General features: G+C 38.7%; 3 protein-coding genes across 6 annotated transcripts in view; all 3 read left to right on the forward strand.

Moving 5' to 3' along the window:
• LOC147164573 (uncharacterized) overlaps positions 1–14,301 on the forward strand; it is a 32,163-nt gene extending 17,862 nt beyond the window's left edge. Inside the window, exons 8-9 of the mRNA XM_086090850.1 lie at positions 13,359–13,433; positions 13,562–14,301. Coding sequence (XP_085946976.1) covers positions 13,359–13,433; positions 13,562–13,779 — 293 coding nt within the window. The 3' untranslated portion in view covers positions 13,780–14,301. The remainder of the gene's footprint in view (positions 1–13,358; positions 13,434–13,561) is intronic.
• Positions 14,302–16,131: 1,830 nt separating this feature from the next.
• On the forward strand, positions 16,132–20,098 carry LOC147164575 (CD48 antigen-like). The gene is made up of 7 exons (XM_086090849.1): positions 16,132–16,300; positions 17,542–17,838; positions 18,102–18,350; positions 18,465–18,587; positions 18,698–18,757; positions 19,157–19,231; positions 19,360–20,098. The coding sequence occupies exons 1-7, from the start codon at positions 16,249–16,251 to the stop codon at positions 19,572–19,574; spliced, it is 1,071 nt and encodes a 356-aa protein (XP_085946975.1). The 5' UTR covers positions 16,132–16,248; the 3' UTR covers positions 19,575–20,098.
• A 2,238-nt stretch (positions 20,099–22,336) lies between these two features.
• LOC147164576 (SLAM family member 5-like) lies at positions 22,337–27,201 on the forward strand. 4 transcript variants are annotated; one of them, XM_086090844.1, is made up of 7 exons: positions 22,337–22,533; positions 23,598–23,888; positions 24,288–24,536; positions 24,639–24,749; positions 24,921–24,977; positions 25,644–25,790; positions 25,866–27,201. In XM_086090844.1, exons 1-7 carry the CDS (start codon positions 22,485–22,487, stop codon positions 26,348–26,350), a joined length of 1,389 nt encoding a protein of 462 aa, XP_085946970.1. In that variant the 5' UTR covers positions 22,337–22,484; the 3' UTR covers positions 26,351–27,201. The 4 variants fall into 4 exon arrangements, with proteins under 4 accessions (XP_085946970.1, XP_085946972.1, XP_085946971.1 ...); XM_086090846.1 differs by having other exon boundaries at positions 25,650–25,790; XM_086090845.1 differs by having other exon boundaries at positions 24,639–24,743.

Consider the following 27,201-nt stretch of genomic DNA (forward strand, 5'->3'; position numbering starts at 1 on the left):
CTATTTTAGTACAAACATGTATTTAAACCTAATAATCAAAGTAATACCACATTTAATCTCACTATCATATACAAAAGAATTAAAACACTTACAGAAGAAATCCACTTCATACAGTTTTAAATAGGAACATGCAACCCAATTGCAGTTTAAATCTAGTTTAAATTACAGTAACTGGGAATGCTGACATTCCTATTTTGCGGAATATACGGGCGGGCATTGAGCCCCTGTGTCCAAAAACATAATTTGAGATTTTTATACACACTTTGCTATCTCTATATAATTTTGGTGTCAATGTGACCACACAATTGATATAATACAGACCCCAAACGACTAAGTGATTACAAATAAAATTTTAAGTTAATTGTTCGACAGCAAGACAACTCGTGCGTGTTTCTCTCCAGTGGAATCTAGTAGCTACGTCTGCTGCTAACATTTCTTTAACCCTTTAAAACTTACTGGCATTAATGTACATGCTGAGGAGTTAAAACATTTTCTTTTGTATTTCTCCTAGCTACGTACATTGATTTACACTTTTATTGAGCTATGTACAAAGTGACAACATAACAGGCATGTGCCTCATCCTAATTACTGATGAGGAAGTAGCAATATACATTGCAATCTGACCATTTGAACACTTTGCTTAATGTTAATAAAGCACTCCTAAATACACAAAAGCTGAGAGAGCAAATAAAGATTGTGTTTGCGCAAAAAGATCAAATGTGAAATCTGTTGCAAAAAAGTCTGCTTCTTCTGTTGCAAAAAAGTCTGCTTCTTCTGTTGCATCTCCACACAGTGTTCCGTGGCTGCCTCAGATGTTCATCACTTTGTGTAACATACAGGGCATACCTAGCATTGTGTTGTGTTGGATAGCAAATACTGCTTATTCTTCAGAAGCATCAACACATAGGTGCTTTGTGCTGAGAGGAGCTCAGTTGTTTTGGACCTGAGGTTGATTGGCTTTGAGGCTGCGCAGAGCTCGTCGGGCTGCTGCTGACTTGGCAATACGGTAGCTGCGTCCAACTCCTTTGAACTTGCCCTTTCCAACGACTTCCACAGTCACCCGGACCTTTCCATCATAAGTTCTCTCTGCGGGGCTACAAACAAAAAGACAGTTTACACACTTGGGATACCATCAAAAAACGGCATACAGGCACACACGTCCCCACGGTTGTGCCATATTAGGGGGCCATACCCACCCACCAAAATGATTGTGACCCCCCCTAATCTTTTGCCCATTAAACAAACAAACAAAGAAAAAAATAACATTCAACTCAAAATGTCAAACATAGCCGTCTAGATTTTAGGAACACAACTTTAAGCCATTATAATACCTTGTTATTTTACACATGGACCATGCATAAAATACGAATGTATTAGCCTCACATTGCACATAATGGAGTCTCAAGTTTTCACTCAAAACAAGAAAATGTTTAAACATTTGAAAATATTAAGACAATTAAGATTATTTTAAACACTATAATTATGCAAGTTCCTTTTGGACCAAACAGAATTAATCATAATAAATCATATTTATGTTGGCAAAACTTTTGGAGTTGGAGTGCAGCATGTGCAGTATGGGTTGTGGGGTGCAAGCTAGTTTTGACAGGGATCGGTGGCCATCTTGGCCAATTTATTAGGTACGCCAAGGATTCTCTCCCCCTCACCCACCCAGGGCGGCGGCCATCTTGGCCAATTGATTAGGTACACCCTGGATTCTTGCCACTCCGCCCACCCAGGGCGGCGGCCATCTTGGCCAATTGATTAGGTACACCAAGGATTCTCTCCCCTCCGCCCACCCAGGGCGGCGGCCATCTTGGCCAATTAATTAGGTACGCCCAGGATTCCCGCCACTCCGCTTGCCCAGGGCGGCGGCCATCTTGGCCAATTAATTAGGTACACCCTGGATTCTTGCCACTCCGCCCACCCAGGGCGGCGGCCATCTTGGCCAATTGATTAGGTACGTCAAGGATTCTCTCCCCCTCACCCACCCAGGGCGGCGGCCATCTTGGCCGATTTATTAGGTACGCCCAGGATTCTCGCCACTCCGCCCACCCAGGGCGGCGGCCATCTTGGCCAATTGATTAAGCACGTCAAGGATTCTCTCCCCCTCACCCACCCGGGTCGGTGGCCATCTTGGCCAATTTATTAGGTACGCCCAGGATTCTTGCTACTCCGCTCGCCCAGGGCGGCGGCCACCTTGGCTAATTGATTAGGTACGTCAAGGATTCTCTCCCCCTCACCCACCCGGGTCGGTGGCCATCAATTTATTAGGTACGCCCAGGATTCTCGCCACTCCGCTCGCCCAGGGCGGCGGCCATCTTGTCCAATTGATTAGGTACGCCTAGAATTCTCGCTACTCCGCTCGCCCAGGGCGGCGGCCATCTTGGCCAATTTATTAGGTACGCCAAGGACTCTCTCCCCCTCGCCCACCTGGGTCGGCGCCCATCTTGGCCATTTGACTACTACTAAAATTACTACAACTACAAGTACTACTACAAGTACTACTAATACTACTACTAGCTACTACTAAAAGTCCTACTACTATACTACGACTACTATTACTACAAGTATTGCGTCTTTCCACCTTGCAAGAGTCAGCAGGCCCATTCACAATTCACGCGGAAATTTTTCTAGTTATGGGCCTGCTGAGCGAAGCAAGCAGACACATATTACTATCCTAGAAAAAGGGTTTATTGTTGCGTTTATGCGAAGCTGCTGCTTGCGGAGCAAGCAGGCACATATTACTATCCTACAAGGGTTTATTATGGGCCTGCTAAGCGGAGCAAGCAGCAGGCACGCTGCTGCTTGCGGAGCAAGCAGGCACATATTACTATCCTAGAAAAAGGGTTTATTTTTTTTTTCTTATTTTTTAATCTTCCGCGTTTTTTCTGCTAAAATGCGGCCCGTACCGTAGATCGCACCGGGACAAATGAGGTATCAAACGATGCGGCTCGATCTGACTCGGTGCGCTATTATTTTTATAAGAATTCCCAGTTACCATGGCGACGCTATTCCCAAAAAACTCCCAAATAAAAGTCCCATAGGAATGAATGGGAAAAGGAAAGACAAAATCACACATCAAGCACCTTTTTCAAAGAGACGCTGCGCGCGCATACGTTAACCGATTGATATGAATTTTAGCTCATTTTGTTGGAATTTTTCCCATCTTTAGCTCAGTGTCAAAAAAAAAATTAAGGAATGAAAGCTCTTCCCCCTGTGCGGGTTCAAAGACAGTGAGTGTAATCGCCACTCTGATACCCAATTAAGGTCTGAGTGCTGGGAACCAAAAAATATATTTCCAAAAGTTTCACTTCAACTCGTCACCATGGCCACAATCTTTGCTCACTAGACATCAAATTCGCACATTTTGTAGCCACAAGCCTCTGCTTTCTGAAGAACTAAGTTTTATTTGGCTAAGGTGTCATTTAGTACCTTTATTTTCACTTTAAGCGAGGAGAAGTCGCACATTTTTGATCTCTTTTCAATGTAATTTTCGCCCTTTTTCCCTCTTCATTTTCGATCAATCATAAGTTTTCAACCTGCTCTCATTTGGTCATTTTTCATCCGATTAAAAAACTGAGAACATGCTCGCGTTCCCCAAACCCTTGCCGTTCTAACGAGCCATTTCTGGAATCTGCATCTTCAACCGTTAAGTCGCGAGAGGCTTTTGTTTGAGGTGAGCGTAATCCTATACAAATCAATGGAGTGTTGGTGCGTGACGTCTCCTCACAACTTAAAATCAAATGTGTGTGCGTGAATGTGCATGTTTTGTAAAGGGGCAGTGAGATACTGTTAATTATGGTAGATTCCACATTTCTTGACCGATTTCAATGGTTTGAATTTTAAACTGTTCAGCTCATTGAAATGTTACTTAAAATCAAATGTGTGTGCGTGAATGTGCATGTTTCTTAAAGGGGCAGTAAGATACTTTATTTGATCTTGATTATGGTTAACTTCCACATTTCTTGACCGATTTCAATGGTTGAAAGTTTAAACTGTTCAGCTCATTGAAATGTTACTTAAAATCAAATGTGTGTGCGTGAATGTGCATGTTTCTTAAAGGGGCAGTAACATACTGTTGATTATGGTTAACTTTTACATTTCTTGAGCGATTTCAATGGTTTAAATTTTAAACTGTTCAGCTCATTGAAATGTTGGTTAAAATCAAATGTATGTGCGTGAATGTGCATGTTTCTTAAAGGGGCAGTAATACTTTTAGTAGATTATGGTTAACTTCCACATTTCTTGAGCGATTTCAATGGTTGAAAGTTTAAACTGTTCAGCTCATTGAAAAGAGTTAGCAGGCCCATTCAAAATTTCCGCGGGAATTTTTCTAGTTTTTTTTTTTATATTATCTTCCACCGACTTTTCCGCAAAAATAGGGCCCGAACCGTAGATCGCACCGCGACAAATAAGGTATCAAACGATGCGGCTCGATCTGACTCGCTGCGCTATTATTTTTATAAGAATTCCCAGTTACCATGGCGACGCTATTCCCAAAAAACTCCCAAATAAAGTCCCATAGGAATGAATGGGAATCCGAAAGAGATCAACTCCAATCAAGCACCTTTTTCAAAGACACGCTGCGCGCGCATACATTAACCGACCGATATGAAAATTAGCTCATTTTGTTGGAATTTTTGTCATCTTTAGCTCAGTGTCAAAAAAAATTTAAGGAATGAAAGCTCTCCCCCCTGTGAGGGTTCAAAGACAGTGAGCAAAGGGGAAAAGTCGCCTATTTAGAGTGTGACTAATTAAGGCTTCAGTGACGGGAACCAAAAAATCTATTTCCAAAAGTTTCACTTCAACTCGTCACCATGGCCACAATCTTTGCTCACTAGACATCAAATTCGCACATTTTGTAGCCACAAGCCTCTGCTTTCTGAAGAACTAAGTTTTATTTGGCTACGGTGTCATTTAGTACCTTTATTTTCACTTTAAGCGAGGAGAAGTCGGACTTTGACGCCTATCTCCTCCATGTTAATTTCGCCGTTTTTTCCCTCTTCATTTTCGATCAATCATAAGTTTTCAACCTGCTCTCATTTGGTCATTTTTCATCCGATTAAAAAACTGAGAACATGCTCGCGTTCCCCAAACCCTTGCCGTTCTAACGAGCCATTTCTGGAATCTGCATCTTCAACCGTTAAGTCGCGAGAGGCTTTTGTTTGAGGTGAGCGTAATCCTATACAAATCAATGGAGTGTTGGTGCGTGACGTCTCCTCACAACTTAAAATCAAATGTGTGTGCGTGAATGTGCATGTTTTGTAAAGGGGCAGTGAGATACTGTTAATTATGGTAGATTCCACATTTCTTGACCGATTTCAATGGTTTGAATTTTAAACTGTTCAGCTCATTGAAATGTTAGTTAAAATCAAATGTGTGTGCGTGAATGTGCATGTTTCTTAAAGGGGCAGTAACATACTGTTGATTTTGGTTAACTTCCACATTTCTTGACCGATTTCAATGGTTGAAATTTTAAACTGTTCAGCTCATTGAAATGTTGGTTAAAATCAAATGTGTGTGCGTGAATGTGCATGTTTCTTAAAGGGGCAGTAAGATACTTTATTTGATCTTGATTATGGTTAACTTTTACATTTCTTGAGCGATTTCAATGGTTGAAATTTTAAACTGTTCATCTCATTGAAATGTTAGTTAAAATCAAATGTGTGTGCGTGAATGTGCATGTTTCTTAAAGGGGCAGTAATACTTTTAGTAGATTATGGTTAACTTGCACATTTCTTGACCGATTTCAATGGTTTAAATGTTATTTTTATTGCGTGTTTCCACGCGAGTTAGCAGGCCCATTCAAAATTTCCGCGGGAATTTTTCTAGTTTTTCTTATTTTTTAATCTTCCGCGTTTTTTTCTGCTAAAATGCGGCCCGTACCGTAGATCGCACCGGGACAAATGAGGTATCAAACGATGCGGCTCGATCTGACTCGGTGCGCTATTATTTTTATAAGAATTCCCAGTTACCATGGCGACGCTATTCCCAAAAAACTCCCAAATAAAGTCCCATAGGAATGAATGGGAATCCGAAAGAGATCAACTCCAATCAAGCACCTTTTTCAAAGACACGCTGCGCGCGCATACATTAACCGACCGATATGAAAATTAGCTCATTTTGTTGGAATTTTTGTCATCTTTAGCTCAGTGTCAAAAAAAATTTTAAGGAATGAAAGCTCTCCCCCCTGTGAGGGTTCAAAGACAGTGAGCAAAGGGGAAAAGTCGCCTATTTAGAGTGTGACTAATTAAGGCTTCAGTGACGGGAACCAAAAAATCTATTTCCAAAAGTTTCACTTCAACTCGTCACCATGGCCACAATCTTTGCTCACTAGACATCAAATTCGCACATTTTGTAGCCACAAGCCTCTGCTTTCTGAAGAACTAAGTTTTATTTGGCTAAGGTGTCATTTAGTACCTTTATTTTCACTTTAAGCGAGGAGAAGTCGCACATTTTTGATCTCTTTTCAATGTAATTTTCGCCGTTTTTGCCTCTTCATTTTCGATCAATCATAAGTTTTCAACCTGCTCTCATTTGGTCATTTTTCATCCGATTAAAAAACTGAGAACATGCTCGCGTTCCCCAAACCCTTGCCGTTCTAACGAGCCATTTCTGGAATCTGCATCTTCAACCGTTAAGTCGCGAGAGGCTTTTGTTTGAGGTGAGCGTAATCCTATACAAATCAATGGAGTGTTGGTGCGTGACGTCTCCTCACAACTTAAAATCAAATGTGTGTGCGTGAATGTGCATGTTTTGTAAAGGGGCAGTGAGATACTGTTAATTATGGTAGATTCCACATTTCTTGACCGATTTCAATGGTTTGAATTTTAAACTGTTCACCTCATTGAAATGTTACTTAAAATCAAATGTGTGTGCGTGAATGTGCATGTTTCTTAAAGGGGCAGTAACATACTGTTGATTATGGTTAACTTTTACATTTCTTGAGCGATTTCAATGGTTGAAATTTTAAACTGTTCAGCTCATTGAAATGTTGGTTAAAATAAATTGTGTGTGCGTGAATGTGCATATTTCTTAAAGGGACAGTAAGATACTTTATTTGATCTTGATTATGGTTAATTTGCACATTTCTTGAGCGATTTCAATGGTTGAATTTTTAAACTGTTCAGCTCATTGAAATGTTAGTTAAAATCAAATGTATGCGCGTGAATGTGCATGTTTCTTAAAGGGGCAGTAATACTTTTAGTAGATTATGGTTAACTTGCACATTTCTTGAGCGATTTCAACGGTTGAAATTTTAAACTGTTCAGCTCATTGAAAAGAGTTGCAAGAGTTAGCAGGCCCATTCAAAATTTCCGCGGGAATTTTTCTAGTTTTTTTTATTTTTTATTATTCCACGGATTTTTCCGCAAAAATGCGGCCCGAACCGTAGATCGCACCGGGACAAATGAGGTATCAAACGATGCGGCTCGATCTGACTCGCTGCGCTATTATTTTTATAAGAATTCCCAGTTACCATGGCGACGCTCTTCCCAAAAAACTGCCAATAAAAGTCCCATAGGAATGAATGGGAAACCGAAAATGATCACATCACATCAAGCACCTTTTTCCAAGACACGCTGCGCGCGCATACGTTAACCGACCGATGTAAAAATTAGCTCATTTTGTTGGAATTTTTGTCATCTTTAGCTCAGTGTCAAAAAAAAAATTAAGGAATGAAAGCTCTCCCCCCTGTGCGGGTTCAAAGACAGTGAGTGAAATATCCTTTATCCCATGTGTGTGTATTGCATGAGCTAGAGCGGACCAATTAAGAACTAGAAAAATTCCCGCGGAAATTTTGAATGGGCCTGCTAACTCTTTTCAATGAGCTGAACAGTTTAAACTTTCAACCATTGAAATCGGTCAAGAAATGTGGAAGTTAACAATAATCAACAGTATGTTACTGCCCCTTTAAGAAACATGCACATTCACGCACACACATTTGATTTTAAGTAACATTTCAATGAGCTGAACAGTTTAAAATTTAAACCATTGAAATCGGTCAAGAAATGTGGAAGTTCAACACAATCAAGTATCTTACTGCCCCTTTACAAAACATGCACATTCACGCACACACATTTGATTTTAAGTTGTGAGGAGACGTCACGCACCAACACTCCATTGATTTGTATAGGATTACGCTCACCTCAAACAAAAGCCTCTCGCGACTTAACGGTTGAAGATGCAGATTCCAGAAATGGCTTGTTAGAACGGCAAGGGTTTGGGGAACGCGAGCATGTTCTCAGATTTTTAATCGGATGAAAAATGACCAAATGAGAGCAGGTTGAAAACTTATGATTGATCGAAAATGAAGAGGGAAAAAACGGCGAAATTAACATGGAGGAGATAGGCGAGAAAGTCCGACTTCTCCTCGCTTAAAGTGAAAATAAAGGTACTAAATGACACCTTAGCCAAATAAAACTTAGTTTTTCAGAAAGCAGAGGCTTGTGGCTACAAAATGTGTGAATTTGATGTCTAGTGAGCAAAGATTGTGGCCATGGTGACGAGTTGAAGTGAAACTTTTGGAAATAGATTTTTTGGTTCCCGTCACTGAAGCCTTAATTGCATATCAGAGTGGCGATTACACTCACTGTCTTTGAACCCGCACAGGGGGAAGAGCTTTCATTCCTTAATATTTTTTTTGACACTGAGCTAAAGATGGGAAAAATTCCAACAAAATGAGCTAAAATTCATATCAATCGGTGAACGTATGCGCGCGCAGCGTGTCTTGGAAAAAGGTGCTCGTTTGGAGTTGATATCCCATTCATTCCTATGGGTTTTTCCTTCCTTGAATTTTGGGTGGTTTTTTGGGAATAGCGTCGCCATGGTAACTGGGAATTCTTATAAAAATAATAGCGCAGCGAGTCAGAGCGAGCCGCATCGTTTGATACCTCATTTGTCCCGGTGCGATCTACGGTTCGGGCCGCATTTTTGCGGAAAAGTCGGTGGAAGAATAAAAAAGAAAAAGAAAAACTAGAAAAATTCCCGCGGAAATTTTGAATGGGCCTGCTAACTCTTTTCAATGAGCTGAACAGTTTAAACTTTCAACCATTGAAATCGCTCAAGAAATGTGGAAGTTAACCATAATCTACTAAAAGTATTACTGCCCCTTTAAGAAACATGCACATTCACGCACACACATTTGATTTTAACTAACATTTCAATGAGCTGAACAGTTTAAAATTTAAACCATTGAAATCAGTCAAGAAATGTGGAGGTTCACCATAATCAACATCAACTAAAAGTATCTTACTGCCCCTTTACAAAACATGCACATTCACGCACACACATTTGATTTTAAGTAACATTTCAATGAGCTGAACAGTTTAAAATTTAAACCATTGAAATCGGTCAAGAAATGTGGAATCTACCATAATCAACAGTATGTTACTGCCCCTTTAAGAAACATGCACATTCACGCACACACATTTGATTTTAACCAACATTTCAATGAGCTGAACAGTTTAAAATTTAAACCATTGAAATCGGTCAAGAAATGTGGAAGTTAACCAAAATCAACAGTATGTTACTGCCCCTTTAAGAAACATGCACATTCACGCACACACATTTGATTTTAAGTAACATTTCAATGAGCTGAACAGTTTAAAATTCAAACCATTGAAATCGGTCAAGAAATGTGGAATCTACCATAATTAACAGTATCTCACTGCCCCTTTACAAAACATGCACATTCACGCACACACATTTGATTTTAAGTTGTGAGGAGACGTCACGCACCAACACTCCATTGATTTGTATAGGATTACGCTCACCTCAAACAAAAGCCTCTCGCGACTTAACGGTTGAAGATGCAGATTCCAGAAATGGCTTGTTAGAACGGCAAGGGTTTGGGGAACGCGAGCATGTTCTCAGTTTTTTAATCGGATGAAAAATGACCAAATGAGAGCAGGTTGAAAACTTATGATTGATCGAAAATGAAGAGGGAAAAACGGCGAAAATTACATTGAAAAGAGATCAAAATAGTGCGACTTCTCCTCGTTTAAAGTGAAAATAAAGGTACTAAATGACACCGTAGCCAAATAAAACTTAGTTCTTCAGAAAGCAGAGGCTTGTGGCTACAAAATGTGCGAATTTGATGTCTAGTGAGCAAAGATTGTGGCCATGGTGACGAGTTGAAGTGAAACTTTTGGAAATATATTTTTTGGTTCCCACCACTCAGACCTTAATTAGTCACGCTCTAACTGATGCAAGAAAGGCGACTTTCACCCCTTTGCTCACTGTCTTTGAACCCGCACAGGGGGGAGAGCTTTCATTCCTTAATTTTTTTTTTGACACTGAGCTAAAGATGACAAAAATTCCAACAAAATGAGCTAAAATTCATATCGGTCGGTTAACGTATGCGCGCGCAGCGTGTCTTTGAAAAAGGTGCTTGATTTGATGTGATCATTTTCGGATTCCCATTCATTCCTATGGGACTTTTTGGGGGACATTTTGGGGAATAGCGTCGCCATGGTAACTGGGAATTCTTATAAAAATAATAGCGCAGCGAGTCAGATCGAGCCGCATCGTTTGATACCTCTTTTGTCCCGGTGCGATCTACGGTTCGGGCCGCATTTTTGCGGAAAAGTCGGTGGAAGATAATATAAAAAAAAAAATAATAAACCCTTTTCTAGGGTGGATAGTAATATGTGCCTGCTTGCTCCGCAAGCAGCAGCTTCGCTGCTGCTTGCTCCGCTTAGCAGGCCCATAATCAGAGTGTAGACAGAGAAAAAATTGATTTCAAGTTTCACTTCAACTCGTCACCATGGCCACAATCTTTGCTCACTAGACATCAAATTCACACATTTTGTAGCCACAAGCCTCTGCTTTCTGAAGAACTAAGTTTTATTTGGCTACGGTGTCATTTAGTACCTTTATTTTCACTTTAAACGAGGAGAAGTCGCACTTTTTTGATCTCTTTTCAATGTAATTTTCGCCGTTTTTCCCTCTTCATTTTCGATCAATCATAATTTTCAACCTGCTCTCATTTGGTCATTTTTCATCTGATTAAAAAACTGAGAACATGCTCGCGTTCCCCAAACCCTTGCCGTTCTAACGAGCCATTTCTGGAATCTGCATCTTCAACCGTTAAGTCGCGAGAGGCTTTTGTTTGAGGTGAGCGTAATCCTATACAAATCAATGGGATGTTGGTGCGTGACGTCTCCTCACAACTTAAAATCAAATGTGTGTGCGTGAATGTGCATGTTTTGTAAAGGGGCAGTAAGATACTGTTGATTATGGTGAACTTCCACATTTCTTGAGCGATTTCAATGGTTTAAATTTTAAACTGTTCTGCTCATTGAAATGTTACTTAAAATCAAATGTGTGTGCGTGAATGTGCATGTTTCTTAAAGGGGCAGTAACATACTGTTGATTATGGTTAACTTTTACATTTCTTGAGCGATTTCAATGGTTTAAATTTTAAACTGTTCAGCTCATTGAAATGTTGGTTAAAATCAAATGTGTGTGCGTGAATGTGCATGTTTCTTAAAGGGGAAGTAACATACTGTTGATTATGGTTAACTTTTACATTTCTTGACCGATTTCAATGGTTTGAATTTTAAACTGTTCAGCTCATTGAAATGTTACTTAAAATCAAATGTGTGTGCGTGAATGTGCATGTTTCTTAAAGGGGCAGTAACATACTGTTGATTATGGTTAACTTTTACATTTCTTGAGCGATTTCAATGGTTTAAATTTTAAACTGTTCAGCTCATTGAAATGTTGGTTAAAATCAAATGTGTGTGCGTGAATGTGCATATTTCTTAAAGGGACAGTAAGATACTTTATTTGATCTTGATTATGGTTAACTTCCACATTTCTTGACCGATTTCAATGGTTGAAAGTTTAAACTGTTCAGCTCATTGAAAAGAGTTAGCAGGCCCATTCAAAATTTCCGCGGGAATTTTTCTAGTTATTTTTTAATCTTCCACCGATTTTTACTTAAGAATGCAGCCCATACCGTACATCGCACCGGGACAAATGAAGTATCAAACGATGCGGCTCGATCTGACTCGGTGCGGCATTATTTTTCTAGGAATTCCCAGTTACCATGGCGACGCTATTCCCAAAAAACTCCCAAAAAAAGTCCCATAGGAATGAATGGGAAACCGAAAGAGATCAACACCAAACAAGCACCTTTTTCCAAGACACGCTGCACGCGCATACGTTAACCGACCGAAACTATGAATTTTAGCTCATTTTGTTGGAATTGTTCCCATCTTTAGCTCAGTGTCCAAAAAAAAATTAAGGAATGAAAGCTCTCCCCCCTGTGCGGGTTCAAAGACAGTGAGCGAAGGGGTGAAAGTAGCCTTTTTAGAGCGTGACTAATTAAGGCTTCAGTGATGGGAACCAAAAAATCTATTTCCAAAAGTTTCACTTCAACTCGTCACCATGGCCACAATCTTTGCTCACTAGACATCAAATTCACACATTTTGTAGTGACAAGGGTCTGCTTTCTGAAAAACTAAGTTTTATTTGGCTAAGGTGTCATTTAGTACCTTTATTTTCACTTTAGGCGAGGAGAAGTCAGACTTTCGCGCCTATCTCCTCCATGTTAATTTCGCCGTTTTTCCCTCTTCATTTTCGATCAATCATAAGTTTTCAACCTGCTCTCATTTGGTCATTTTTCATCCGATTAAAAAACTGAGAACATGCTCGCGTTCCCCAAACCCTTGCCGTTCTAACGAGCCATTTCTGGAATCTGCATCTTCAACCGTTAAGTCGTGACAGGCTTTTGTTTGAGGTGAGCGTAATCCTATACAAAATCAATGGAATGTTGGTGCGTGACGTCTCCTAACAACTTAAAATCAAATGTGTGTGCGTGAATGTGCATGTTTCTTAAAGGGACAGTGAGATACTTTTAGTTGATGTTGATTATGGTTAACTTCCACATTTCTTGACCGATTTCATCGGTTTAAATTTTATTTTTATTGCGTGTTTCCACGTGAGTCAGCAGGCCCATTCAAAATTTCCGCGGAAATTGTTCTAGTTGTTGATTATTAGTACAAAATTGTATTAGTAATCTAATATTAAACTATAATTCAGTCCAACATATGTAATTGTAATATCTTCCAACTGAAGCCATTTTTTAAAAGAGTAACTGCTTTTTCAGGGCTAAAAAATGTAATATAAAAAAAAATATATATATATATTTTTTTAAAGAATTAGATTTTTTTTAATTGCCACATCATTTGCCAGTACGACATGATTTTGTGGCTGCAGTGAAGGCCCTGGCATAGCGCCATCTCTAGGGAGGGCAAATCACAACTTAAGGATCTCAATGGACTCCAGACTTTTGTTGCACCCAAGTATTCTTATTGTATTCTTCTTTAAGTTTCTTGTGTTCCGGGTTTAAGTTTCAGATGCCAGCAATCAACTCTCAACAGTCGCCTCTGATCAGACACTGCCAGAAAAGCAAAAGCTTAGCTCAGGTAATTTAAATTCTAATTTCTGATTGTGTGCCTGTCTGTGGGATGTAGCAAGAAGTTAATGGGTGATGAGAGGCTCGAAACGGATGGATCCATAACCCTCACTGCTTCCTGATGTGCTTAATCCACAGCTACGGACATTGCCAAATGTGGGGATGACTTCGCTCAGCAAGGTTTTGAAGAAGCTCTAATGTCTGGAAAAAATGAAGGCAAAGGTGGGTTTTTTTTGTTTGATCGAGGAACGTCCTTCCCCAAGCAGAAGAAATCAGAAAAAAAGGTACCTGGCAAGAAGCACTATCAAATAAGAGAGATGGAAGGCACAACAATACAAAATTTTACAATCTCTTAAGAGTGGTGACCTGCTATTCAAATTGTAGACGATCCCCAACTACTGAAATGAAGCCACGGTACAATATGAAGCGCCATGATATGTTAGTCATGGTGTTGGTCCAATTTATGGCCTACCAGGGATCATGGATGTGTTTGAGTACATGACAAGGTCGTGTTGCCTAATGCTGCATTCGAGGAAGGTGGGAAGTTAGACTTTTCCAACTTTATACCAGGAAGTATATGCACGGGAACGCCGCTTTGAACTCAGAAACTGTAAATATTGGTCAATGATTCACAGGTATTTTGCTATTTTGCCCTTTTGCACTTTGTTGAATTGTCTTCATTTATTTTTAACTGAACATAATGTGCAATGTCCCAGACGCATAATATTGTCTGCCAATGAAAGCTTTACTCACTGAATTGTTTGGAATACAAATGTATATTTTACTCACAGATGTGTGTGCATATTTGCATTTTGAAAAAACAACAACAATATTTTGTGAGGCTTCCCTAGCTCTGTCCAGATGTGGGAATGGGGTGCCTGGCGATATTTTTCACTATATTTTTTGTTTATAATCCCGTGTGTCATGGGGAATATGTATCCGTCCTATGTGGAGCATTTTAAATAAAAACCATCAAGAACTGGGATGGGCAGAATCACCAGTTTAAAAAAATCTGTGGAATTGTGATTGTGGAATTTGTGCTTGCACTACTTAGCTCAACTGCTTTGCTGTCTACAGGTACAGTAGAACAACATGATGTTAGCCATGAGATGCAAAGTCCAAACAGGCCTCAGCATTATTCGGTCTTCACACCAGCATGCGTGGAAACGGGAGTTCAGTACAACATTTAAACATGCCGGTTTTACTGTAAACAGAGTGAAAAAATAGCAGTTTGAAGCAACTCTTATTTACTACTACTTATTTATACTATCATGTTGCTTTTGCAATACTTCAAACATTTCCTAAGTTTATTTTTTGATGATGCTTATTGATAATCTAGACCTAGTTTGTCTTCTTTCTTTTTTTTTTTTATAGTGTACGTAGTAGTACACTGCTGTTGTGTCTTTGAGCTGTGCTTTGTCTGGCTCCTCACCTAGAACCGGTTTGCCATGGGTGAATGTATTGATGTATTATTCACTAGATGTCAATCGGGTGATGTTAACTCATTCACTGCCATTGACGGTTATAGATGTTAAAAATTCTTTTGAACTATTTCTCTCAGTTTAAATTTTTTTTTTACAAGAGTATGAAAACCTATAATTTTTTTATTGTACATTTAGAACAGATATAAAATTTGTGAGTTAACTAGTGAAGTCATGCGATTAATTACAATTTTAATCGCCTGACGTGATTTAAAAAAAAGATTGTTAAAAATTAGGGGCATCAAGCAATTAAATTTTGTAATCGTAATTAATCGCATGACTTCACTAGTTAACTCACGATTAATCACAAATTTGTTCTAAATGTACAATACAATTTTTTTCTAGGTTTTCATTTCATCTTGTTAACAAAAGTGGGAAAACATTTTAAACTAATAGAAATAGTCCAAATGAATTTATGGCAGTGAATGAGTTAATATTCGTGTCACAGAACACAAATCACCCAGTCAAGTAACTGGTCGTAACAACAACAACAACAACAACAACAACAACAACAACAACAATAACAGTAATAATAATAATAATAATAATAATAATAACGACAAAGACCTAGAGAACCTTATGTGACTCATTTTTCCAGTTTGCTGACCTCCCTCTGGAAGTATCCCAAACCTGCTCTACCAGCTGCCATGCCCATCCGTGCCTTTTGTTTCAGGTTTGACTCCGCCACCTCTGCTGCCTTCACTGCTCTGCATGTTCTTTATTTCCTGCCTGTATTTTGAATGTTTTTTTCCCCCCTGTATGCGTTTTTCCAAGTCCTGGTTCTTGCCTTTTTTATATTCAGCCATTTACTTAATGCTCCAACATAATGCATTCATTGGAAGCAGTGGTAATTGTGGACACATTGAAGATTAACGGTGCAAGTGCAAATGAAAAATACATTATGATTTTATATGCTGTTTTTTTTCTCATTTATGAAGCAGCCAGCCAACATAGTTAAAAGTAGCCAAAAGTCATAATTTTGTGGGTCCGACTATAAGTAACTTGACATTGTCAAGTAAGTCACAGGTAAGTAACTTTAACAGGAGCTCGCACTGATCTCAGTTCTGCTTCTTCTCACATGAGGTCTCATGCAGACCCCCTCGGAACTCCAAGATGTCAAATATTCAAAAGTGAATGGCTGATCAACTCTTATGTTGTACTTTGAAGGATGTGATACAAACGAAGAGCGTCGTCACTGAATACAGTAAAAGGAGCGGCGGTGCGGGGGTGAAGTTGAAAGTGAAAGAATTTCTACCTGCTTGGCCGCACCCTAGCTCATCTAATGTATTCAGCGAAGAAGCTCATCGCTTTAGAGTACTGGCGATTTACTTTTGTGAATTTTTGATGATGGTCTGCCAACTTGGCCTGGTCTATTTCATACTTACTGCCGGGATCGGTAAGTTTAAAAAGTCTTTATGCGTTGGATGAAAACCATGAAGATTATTACCTTAACACTTATAGACTGTCATGTTTATATGTTTCATAGCATGTAGCTTTGTCTCGAAATTGTTCACACAAACATATTTGTCAGTTTTATGTGTTTTTCAGAGGCACGCACATTTTCGCATTGTTCATGTTTTTCAGATTCACAAATATATCCACGATTTTCATGTGTTTGTTTATCCTGTGTATGCATTTATCAGCTAATTTTCAAAAAGTTTCATACGGAAGAGGATTAGGCCCAGTAAAGAGAAGAAAAAAAACACGTTTGGCAGGATTCTCACTTTATTCTCAGAATTCTGACTTTAAAGTCATAATTCTGATATTAGTGAGAATTCTCGCTTTAAAGTCAGAATTCTGAGATTAAAGGTAGAATTCTGACTTTAAAGTCAGAATTATGAGAATAAAGTGAGAATCTTGCCAAACTTGTTTTTTTTCTCTTCACCGGCCTAATCCTCTTCCGTAGTTTCAAGATATTTACTCACACAAGGTCCTTTTTTCAATTATTCTGGAAGGATGTGCATCTTTGGATCACTCCTTTGATCGCTTTGTTTCCAGACTCTTAATCAAGAGATCATTAAACATATGGATTTGTCCTTCAAAAAAAGAATGACAAACCTTCTATAAGTGTCATTTAATGTATGGAAATTTTTAATAAAATTCTTCAAAGTCTCAAAAATCTAACCCCTTTTTTCGAAATGTTATAAACAAATTCGGTATGTACTTTAGGTTATTTAATTTGATTAAAAGACCAAAAGTACAAACCTTATCTAACATCCGGAAGGAATTTCCCCTTTCATTGAGTTGAATATGTCCTGCCTTTTTTCCCCTGTCATGTTATTTTAATATGTTTTGTTTAATTAACAATTATATGTGTATTTTTTTAAGTTTGAATTTATATTTATAGGTTGACTACTGTTCCCGTAACAGTTATGTTGATTTGTGTTGAAAACTGATAGTTTGATCGTTGGCATTTTTGCATATTGGACTACATTGTTCAAATAAAGAGTTTTGCAAACAAAAATGCCTGCCGATTCACAACCTCACATTCGACAACTCACAAGTTGAATTGAGCTTTTACAATTGCTATGTCATGATAAATGCATACAACACAACATTAACAAACTCACGGACATATTTGAGTGATTAATTTTCACACAACTCTCTCCCCATCTCCCTCATCTATCTCCTTCCCAGTTTCTGCGCAGGTTCTGATATATGCACTCAAGGGTCAGGACATTACGTTGGTGCCAGACCTCTCAAAAAAACCAGACTCGATTATCTGGGTACATGAAGGAAGAAACGTGGTATCGTTTAATGTCATGGAGGAACGTCTGTATGTGTACCCAACATATGAGAAAAGAACTTTTCTGGATCAGAACACTGCAGAACTGACTATCAAAAATGCCAAATATGAAGACAGTGGAAACTATGACTTAAAATTGAAGACAGGCGACAAGTATGATCGTTTGAAGTATACGATTGAGGTTATAGGTAAGTTTATCTTATCAGCCATACTTGTTTTATTAATACTGTGAAATATTGCTTTTGTTTCATCTGAGTTCATGAATGAATAGAAAGATTTACTTTTATTGCCTTGCTCAATGGCAGGTCACCAGTAGTCGACTAGCATCTCATCCAAAAACGACTTGTAATGTACTTTGGTGACTTGAAATGTGACCTTTGAACGCTGCGTTTTCTAACGTATGTGTGTCGTGTATTCAGTCAGGTTTTGCCATTTTTCTGTTTATTTGCAGACAAAGTAACCAAACCCATCATATCCTGTGAGATGATCAACATAAGCCAGGCGATGCTTGTGTGCACAACAGAGTGCAAATGTCCGCATTTATTAAAGTTTAAGTGGCGCTCACAGGGAAAGGAGCGAACTGGCCCAAACTTAAACATAACTCTCAGCAATGACAATAACGATCAAGTTTATCAATGTGATGTGAGCAACCCTCTCAGCAACGAAACAGCCACATTCAGTGCGAAGGACTGCTTCCCTGGTAAGATTAATCGACTTAATGCAATATTGTAACATTAAAGCTGTGCTTGCATATAATTGGAATTGCAATTTTAACACGATTTTGCACTGAGATGAGTTCAACTTTTGTTTGCAGACAAAACATCCGTTGCTAGAATTTCTATCTGGCCTCACATAATATTATTTTTGTTATTTGCTGCCCTGGGCTTGATAAGCTTCATTTCCGGGTACATGTCCAGCAAAAAATATCGATGTTCAGGTAAAAAAAACACACACACACACCGATAATAAGCCATGATGATGAGCATGCTTGAAATTAAGCAGTTTTTTTCTTCTAAATTGTGTGAACATTTTCTCCCACTTTTGCAGTATGTTTGCAAGAAATAAAGAAAAGGATTTCTAGTAGACGACAAATAACTCTTGCAGAAGGTATGAGTCATCAACACTGTTTTTAAAATGACATTTTATTTTTCATAGATCCAGTTAACCAAACGGTAATTGTTGATTATTAGTACAAAATTGTATTAGTAATCTAATATTAAACAATAATTCAGTCCAACATATGTAATTGTAATATCTTCCAACTGAAGCCATTTTTTTAAAAGAGTAATATATATATATATTTTTTTAAAGACTTAGATTTTTTTTTAATTGCCACATCATTTGCCAGTACGACATGATTTTGTGGCTGCAGTGAAGGCCCTGGCATAGCGCCATCTCTCGGGAGGGCAAATCACAACTTGGGGATCTCAATGGACTCCAGACTTTTGTTGCACCCAAGTATTCTTATTGTATTCTTCTTTAAGTTTCTTGTGTTGCGGGTTTAAGTTTCAGATGCCAGCAATCAACTCTCAACAGTCGCCTCTGATCAGACACTGACAGAAAAGCAAAAGCTTTTCTCAGGTAATTTAAATTCTAATTTCTGATTGTGTGCCTGTCTGTGGGATGTAGCAAGAAGTTAAAGGGTGATGAGAGGCTCGAAACGGATGAATCCATAACCCTCACTGCTTCCTGATGTGCTTAATCCACAGCTACGGACATTGCCAAATGTGGGGATGACTTCGCTCAGCAAGGTTTTGAAGAAGCTCTAATGTCTGGAAAAAATGAAGGCAAAGGTGTTTTTTTTCGTTTTCGAGGAATGTCCTTCACCAAGCAGAAGAAATCAGAAAAAAAGGAACCTGGCAAGAAGCATGATCAAAAAAGAGAGATGGAAGGCACAACAATACAAAATTTTACAATCTCTTAAGAGTGGTGACCTGCTATTCAAATTGTAGACGATCCCCAACTACTGAAATGAAGCCACGGTACAATATGAAGCGCCATGATATGTTAGTCATGGTGTTGGTCCAATTTATGGCCTATCAGGAATCATGGATGTGTTTGAGTACATGACAAGGTCGTGTTGCCTAATGCTGCATTCGAGGAAGGTGGGAAGTTAGACTTTTCCAACTTTATACCAGGAAGTATATGCACGGGAACGCCGCTTTGAACTCAGAAACCGTAAATATTGGTCAATGATTCACAGGTAAGCCAAATCAGATGACTGCTATTTTGCCCTTTTGCACTTTGTTGAATTGTCTCCATTTATTTTTAACTGAACATAATGTGCAATGTCCCAGACGCATAATGTTGTCTGCCAATGAAAGCTTTACTCACTGAATTGTTTGGAATACAAATGTATATTTTACTCACAGTTGTGAGTGCATATTTGCATTATTTTGTCACCTGTTTTGATCATAATTGCATAATAAAATATGATTTTCTCATGTGCTTTTGTTTTGACTTTTTTGATGGTGCATGAGGTGGTGAGATGGTGAGGCTTCCCTAGCTCTGTCCAGATGTGGGAATGGGGTGCCTGGCGATATTTTTCACTATATTTTTTGTTTATAATCCCGTGTGTCATGGGGAATATGTATCAGTCCTGTGTGGAGCATTTTAAATAGAAAACATCGAGAACTGGGATGGGCAGAATCACCAGTTTAAAAAAAATCTGTTGAATTGTGATTGTGGAATTTGTGCTTGTCTTCACACCAGCATGCGTGGAAACGGGAGTTCAGTACAACATTTAAACATGCCGGTTTTACTGTAAACAGAGTGAAAAAATAGCAGCTTGAAGCAACTCTTATTTTGAGAATAATGTCAACAAAAGAACTGCTCAACAGAATGCAAATTGTTCTCATTTATTAAAGTTTACATGCCGCTCTCAGGGAAACGGAAACAAAGTGGATGGGTAAAAACCCGAAAGTCGGAAGTCCCGCCTCCTCCGTAGTCCATTAAACTTTGCAATTAATGTAAACCTGCGGTTTATTTCAACACTGCAATTGTAATATTTAAGGTGATGTTGTTGCACATAATTGGAAAACAATTTTGACACGGCTCTGCACTGAGATGTGAGTTCAACGTTTTTTTTGCAGACAAAACATCAAACGCTAGAATTTTCATCTGGCAGACACACAAACACACAGGTAACGAGCAACACCTTGAGGAACGTCTCTCTCTCTCTCTCTCTCTCTCTCTCTCTCTCTCTCTCTCTCTCTCTCTCTCTCTCTCTCTCTCTCTCTCTCTCTCTCTCTCTCTCTCTCTCTCTCTCTCTCTCTCTCTCTCTCTCGCTCTCTCTTCATCTTCTTCTTCAAACAACGGCTTGGCGACCCTCCAATCCAGGCTCTCCGCGTCTCGGACCAACACCAGACCATCTGTAAGTGCAATTTTGCAAACAGTAACCATCGCAATGAAGACCGTTCCTCCTTTCCTATTTTTTGGTTTTCTTTGATTATTTTATCATTTTAGTTCTTGTTTTATTTCCTATCACAGTAGTTATTTGCTTCGTTTAAGTTCCAAGTAGATTTTCCCAAATAGATTAGAAAATAAACGTGCACAAAATCAAAACCTGATTGTTTATTGCATGTGTGTGTGTTTCATCAATTTATATAATATAAGCAGTTTGTATATAATATATAAATGGCATATGTGATGTTTCCAGTATTGTGACTTATGTGGTTTTTGATGACGATACAAATGTATTTTTGTACTGGGAAGAACCTTCAGCAGTTATTGTTCCGGTGAGTTGGAGAAGCTCAAGCTGTGAACATGAAATGTGTCATCCATTAATCATGTTGCTTTTGCAATACTTCAAACATTTCCTAAATTTATTTTTTGATCATGCTTATTGATAATCTAGACCTAGTTTATCTTTTTCTTTTTTTATAGTGTACGTAGTAGTACACTGCTGTTCTGTACAGTGTACATAGTATTGTAGTAGTGATTCATTATTGTACAGTAGTTTAATACATTACATTAATTTTTTTACAATTATTAGAATATTATTCTAGGGAACATTGTTCATAAAATTAATCCAAATGCTGGTGTACACAACCTTGACTACATTAGAACCACGACACAATTTTTCAACTGACCTATCAGGAAAAAGGCATTTCAAATGTTTTGAACAAAATATCTGCCTGTTGCTTTCAAATGATGAGTATTTTTTGTTTTTGTTTTAACTGAAGTGACTTTAACTTAACACACCTAAATTACTATTACATTTGTAATTGAGTATAATAAAAGAATAAAATCAACACAATTTTCCGTTTGACAAAATCCCCTTGAAGGACCAAACTGCTATGATATTCTTTTGTCAGTAGGGAGCAGTGTTGATCCGCGTTTTGCCATTGATAGGTGCCAGAGAATACCCTGCAAATACTCTCACTCACTCACTCACTCACTCAAACAAGCACACACAAAAGAGTGAAATGTACCATACTGTACTACCTGGCATGCACTATGACGTCACTTCCTTACTGAATCTTCAAATTAATATCTAGATCTCTAAACGCTAAAACACAAACAACTGGAGTGGGGTGAACTAAGTATGCGTTAGCCATCATTTTTATGCAAAAATGTTTATCTCACCTGTGCACTATATTTGGCTTGTTTTTTTAGTCTTTAACGCTCCGATTGTTGCTCTTATAGTGAAAATTGACTGCGCCTGAAATTCAGGTGTCGCATTACCTGGGTTGGACTTTCTTTCTTTTTTTTTTAAATACAACATTTTACACCTTTTCTGTTTTGAACTCAAACTTAATGGATTAGTTCGTGTCAATAAAGAAAAGTAAACAACGAATTACAATGAACTAGAACGGTTAAAGTTCATCGCGTCATGGCCCACCAAAGTCTCCTGGTGTATTTATTGAGTACTTACAGTTTAGGTAAGTTCTGCCGTGCCGTGATTCGATTTGGAAAATTAACACGATATTTTTAATTATGTAGTGTGCTGAACTTTTTTTGAGTGCAAACAGCAAAACAAGTGAAGTGTTTTAACTGTTCAGTGTTTGCAAAATGGTGACTCTCTCCATTAATCTGTAATACGTAAGGGGTCCAAAGTAATAGGACACTTGTTCACCGCCACTGTTTATGACCGAATATCAAGGCTTCACTGCATGCTCAAGATTGTCCATTCCGTTTTAAATAGTGCTCCAAAGTGGGTTTTGTATACACTTATAACTAACATCGGATTCGTCACCCTCTTATTATCATGGACTAAGTCATAGTTTGACTTTTTTCTTCTTCTTTCTTATCATCCTACCCCTGAAATGAAATTATTCATGCATGTAATAGAGAGGGTAATTGGTTCTTCTTCTTTTTTTTTTCATCTTTATATTTTCTGGGGGGGGGGGGGGGGAGAAGACTCGGCCCATTATTTTAGCAGGGGGACAGGAGGGAGTATTGTGATTAATGGCAAATAATTTCGGTCAAGAACAAAGAAAGTGGAATCTAAAGCAGCGTTGGACAGGTACCATAGGAAGGAAGGTAGAACAGCTGTTTTAAGCAAAATAAGGCAACATATAAAATGGGTGCCAGATATGGTTAAGGGAGGAATGAAAAAATAAGCAGATATTTGATAACAGAATGCTTAAAGGAGGCAAACAAATATTTTTTAAGTTTTAAGCGATGGGATGTAAGGATACATGAACAAAAACAGGTGTGATGGAGAAAAGTACTTTCAGGTAAAGGATATATAAGTGTATGAAATTAAATTGGGAGAAGGATGGAAATAGATAAGTGATTGAGGGAGTGTAAAAACGAACGCTCGAAGGCAGAAAAGAAGGTTTTTAGCAATTTATGTTTGAAGGATTCAACAATAAAAAGCAACTGAGGGAAGCAAAGAAGAAAGTCTGGAAGCAAAAGATATCAGGAGTAAACGTGTGTAATAAAGTGAAAAGATTTTTTTATGTGCATACTTGCCCAATTAAACATCCGGGTCTTTTCACAGTTTGTGCACAGGATCTAAATTATGCACTCAAAGATCAAGAGATACACTTGGTGCCGTCCATTTTTGGGCAACCTGATGAAATTCTCTGGACACACGACAGCAAGAAAGTGGTTTTGTTTAACGGCATGGAGGAGTTTGTGTTCCCTCCATACGAGAACAGGCTCACTCTGGACTGGGCCTCAGCAGAACTCGTAATCAAAGACGCCAAATATGAAGACAGTGGAGACTATGAACTGGAAGTTGACGTATACAAGGAGGTGCATCGTTCAAAGTATAAATGGGAGGTTATAGGTCAGTTCAATACACATGTGCATTTTAACACAAACGATTAGCACTTTGCCCTACGATTGGCTGGCAACCAGTACAGGGTGTACCCCGCCTACTGCCCGAAGCCAGCTGGGATAGGCTCCAGCAACCCCGCGACCCTTGTGAGGACAAGCGGTACAGAAAATGGATGGATGGATGGACGATTAGCACTACACGTTTTGATTTGATCTTGGTGAATAAGTAGCTTATAGCTTTTCATCCAATGGGATAGTCAGTAGAATACGCGATTCTAAAAATCTATTCAACGACACGTCATATTTTACATCCCTAATAATAGGATGCAGCACATTTGTTTAACTTCTGACTCCTCCTGCGTCTTACTTTGTATTCATTCACTTTACGTTGTGTGCATTTTGTTTCCAGACAAAGTATCCAAACCCAGCATATCCTGCGAAATGGCCGACGCAAACCAGGCGACGCTTGTGTGCTCAACAGATTCCAAACATCCTCGCTTAGTAAAGTTCAAGTGGAGCTCAGGTGGAAAGAGGCATCCGGGTCCCAATTTAACAATAACCCTCACGGATGAACATGATGATCGAGTTTACCGTTGTGACGTGAGCAACCCGCTGACCAAAGAAACGGCTACGTTTACCGCCAAGGGCTGCTTCCTAGGTAATTCTAACCAATTATCCAACTGAAATATTCACAAATTTGAGTGCTATTTTGACGATTGCAAAAATGAGATGTTTGTATGAGGGTTGTATTTGTGTGCAGACAAAAAATCTGTTGCTCTACTTGGCATCATCCTTCCTGTCATTTTTGCTGTTGCCTTCATTTTACTCGTCATGTTGGGCTGTGTGTTCCGCAGGAAACTTCGAGGTACAGGTAGAAAGAAAACACAAAATGTTGAAAGTGCTTGAAATTTTTATCCCATGAGAACTCGTTTTATATTCAAAGTTTTTTTTGTGAGTTGTTGTGTGCATAACTTGACACACACTTTGCTGTTGTTCCTGTTTTTGTGACAAAAATAGGTCATTTTCTCTTATGTTCTTGCAGCATGTTTTGAAAATACAAAGAAAAGGATTTTTAAAAGACGACGGAGTACATCAGAAGGTATGATTCATCATCACTGAGATGCATGCATTGACTTCATATTCGGTTGATTCGTTTGGTTTGGAGTGACATAATTGCTGCAATCGAGACTACTGAGAAGTAGGAAACCATTTTGCGTAGAAGTCGAAAATGAGTTAAGCAGCAAAATCCAGCAGTTTTTATCAATATCAGAAGGCGGCCATTTTGCTACTTGCTATCGACTGAAGATGACATCAGAGTTGGTCGGCTCTCAGGTAACAACCAATCACATCTCAGCTTCAGAAAACAGGTGAGCTGTGATTGGCCATTGCCTAAGCCCCGAGCAACTGTGATGTCATCTTCAGTCGACAGCAAGTAGCAAAATGGCTGCCCACTGAGAGGGATAAAAATGATTTGATTTTGCTTCATAACTCATATTCCACAAATGTAATATTAATTAGAATGTCTTAGACTAGTAAGGTCATATATAACATATTATTGTTTAAGGTTCACGTCTCCTTTAACACCCCACACCACAGGATTGCCACTCAGAATAATATTTATTTGAAATCAGAGAATCCGGTTCTTGCCTTTTTTGATTCTTAAAGGTGGAAAATGTTTACATTTGTCCCGATTGTTGGTGCGTATGTACCCCACTTTAGATGTCTTCCTGTTGGGCTCCATTTAAGTTGATGTTGTGCTTCCAAGTTTCAGGGTCCAGTCAGGGGGACGAGGCCACATACATCCTGACCTTATTCCCTACACTTCCGTCCAATCAGAGGCTGCGCCCTTTGCTTCTAAGCGATTGGATTGATCCTGTTTACAGCAACGAAGATAAGCATGACGCATTAGATGGTAAAGTCGACCTTGTTGTGCTTTACGATCTGGCTTGTGTTCCTGTTTTAAACTGATTTTTATTTTATTTTTTAGGGTCTAACAAGGAGACGACAGGGGATGAGGGAGTAGAGTCTGATGCAGCCACTGGCCTCACCTCTTCCTGCAATCCACCTAATTCCCCTTTGACCTCTTCAGACCTGAACACTACAACTGAACACGAGGATAACAAGTCTCAGAAGGTCTCTGGAGACGCTTCTGGGGAACTTGCGAATGAAGTTGATTCACCTGAAATTGATAAGCCGTCCCCTACCTCTACGGAGGAGAAAGATCCAAAAGAAGAAGAAGAAGGAGTAGTTGGGCAGGAGCCACTTTCAGACATTGCACAAGGAGCATCGGCAACTGGAGGTGAAGACCATCGGGAAACGAGCACGTCGGCCTCTGAGGGTGAATCGCAGTCAAATAGTGAAGATGATGAGGCCATCACAGATGACGAACAGAGTGAGACTGAACCCCGACATTCTCTGACTGACACACCAAACCACATGAACACAAGTACAACTCAAACTCAGGGCTCATAACCATTTTTTTTTTTTAAAGTTTGTATTTGTAAAATAACAAAGAAAAACAAAAGAAAGTTATTTTATAAATTAAATGAATGTATAATATTAATGTTGCAATTGACCACACAAAAAATAATGCTAATGTTATATAATATATATAAGAAATACATAACACTTTAATATTCTTATTAATGCAGACACTGCTCTTACATTGTAAATACTTATTTTTCTACAAAATATCTGGCAAGTGGACTAAATGGAAATTATTTCTGTCTCGTGTAATGTCTTGTCATTGGCCAGCCAGGACCTGATGCATCGGATACTGCAAACTTGAATGAAATGAATATGAATATGAAAATCAAATATAGTGTTAATATGCAGTATACCGTTGTAGTGTAACAAGACAAAATCTAAATAATAAAAAAACTAAAAACAACAACCACTGATTTTTTTAATCAAATCAACAATAAGGAGTATTCTTCCTTAAGTAGAGTAGCTACATGCATACAAATAATTGGACGTAAAGTAGGTCCGTTTTTAATTATTATTACCCACAGCACTTACAGATAAAAAATTATAATACACAAAATGTGTCATAAAATAAATAGCAATCTGCAAGGCTGCTATGCTTGCCCCCCCCCCCCCCCCCGCTTAGTGTGAATCAAAGCCCTGAAGCTAAGACTTATATAGCACAGTATTGTTACCGACTGACCAACTATGTTAGCGTGCTTGCATTTTATTGCCTTAGTTTATGCATGTTCCTTCTAAACTTACATACTTCAACATTAAGAGCACTTATGTTTTTCTTATCTAGGAATCATAAAGTTGTGATTGATTTCAAATTGCAATACATAAAATTCATGTTTTTA

This window comes from Leptonotus elevatus, chromosome 12 (genome assembly GCF_054856555.1).
Source record: "Leptonotus elevatus isolate MCC_2025b chromosome 12, RoL_Lele_1.0, whole genome shotgun sequence".
In the NCBI taxonomy this organism is placed as follows: domain Eukaryota; kingdom Metazoa; phylum Chordata; class Actinopteri; order Syngnathiformes; family Syngnathidae; genus Leptonotus; species Leptonotus elevatus.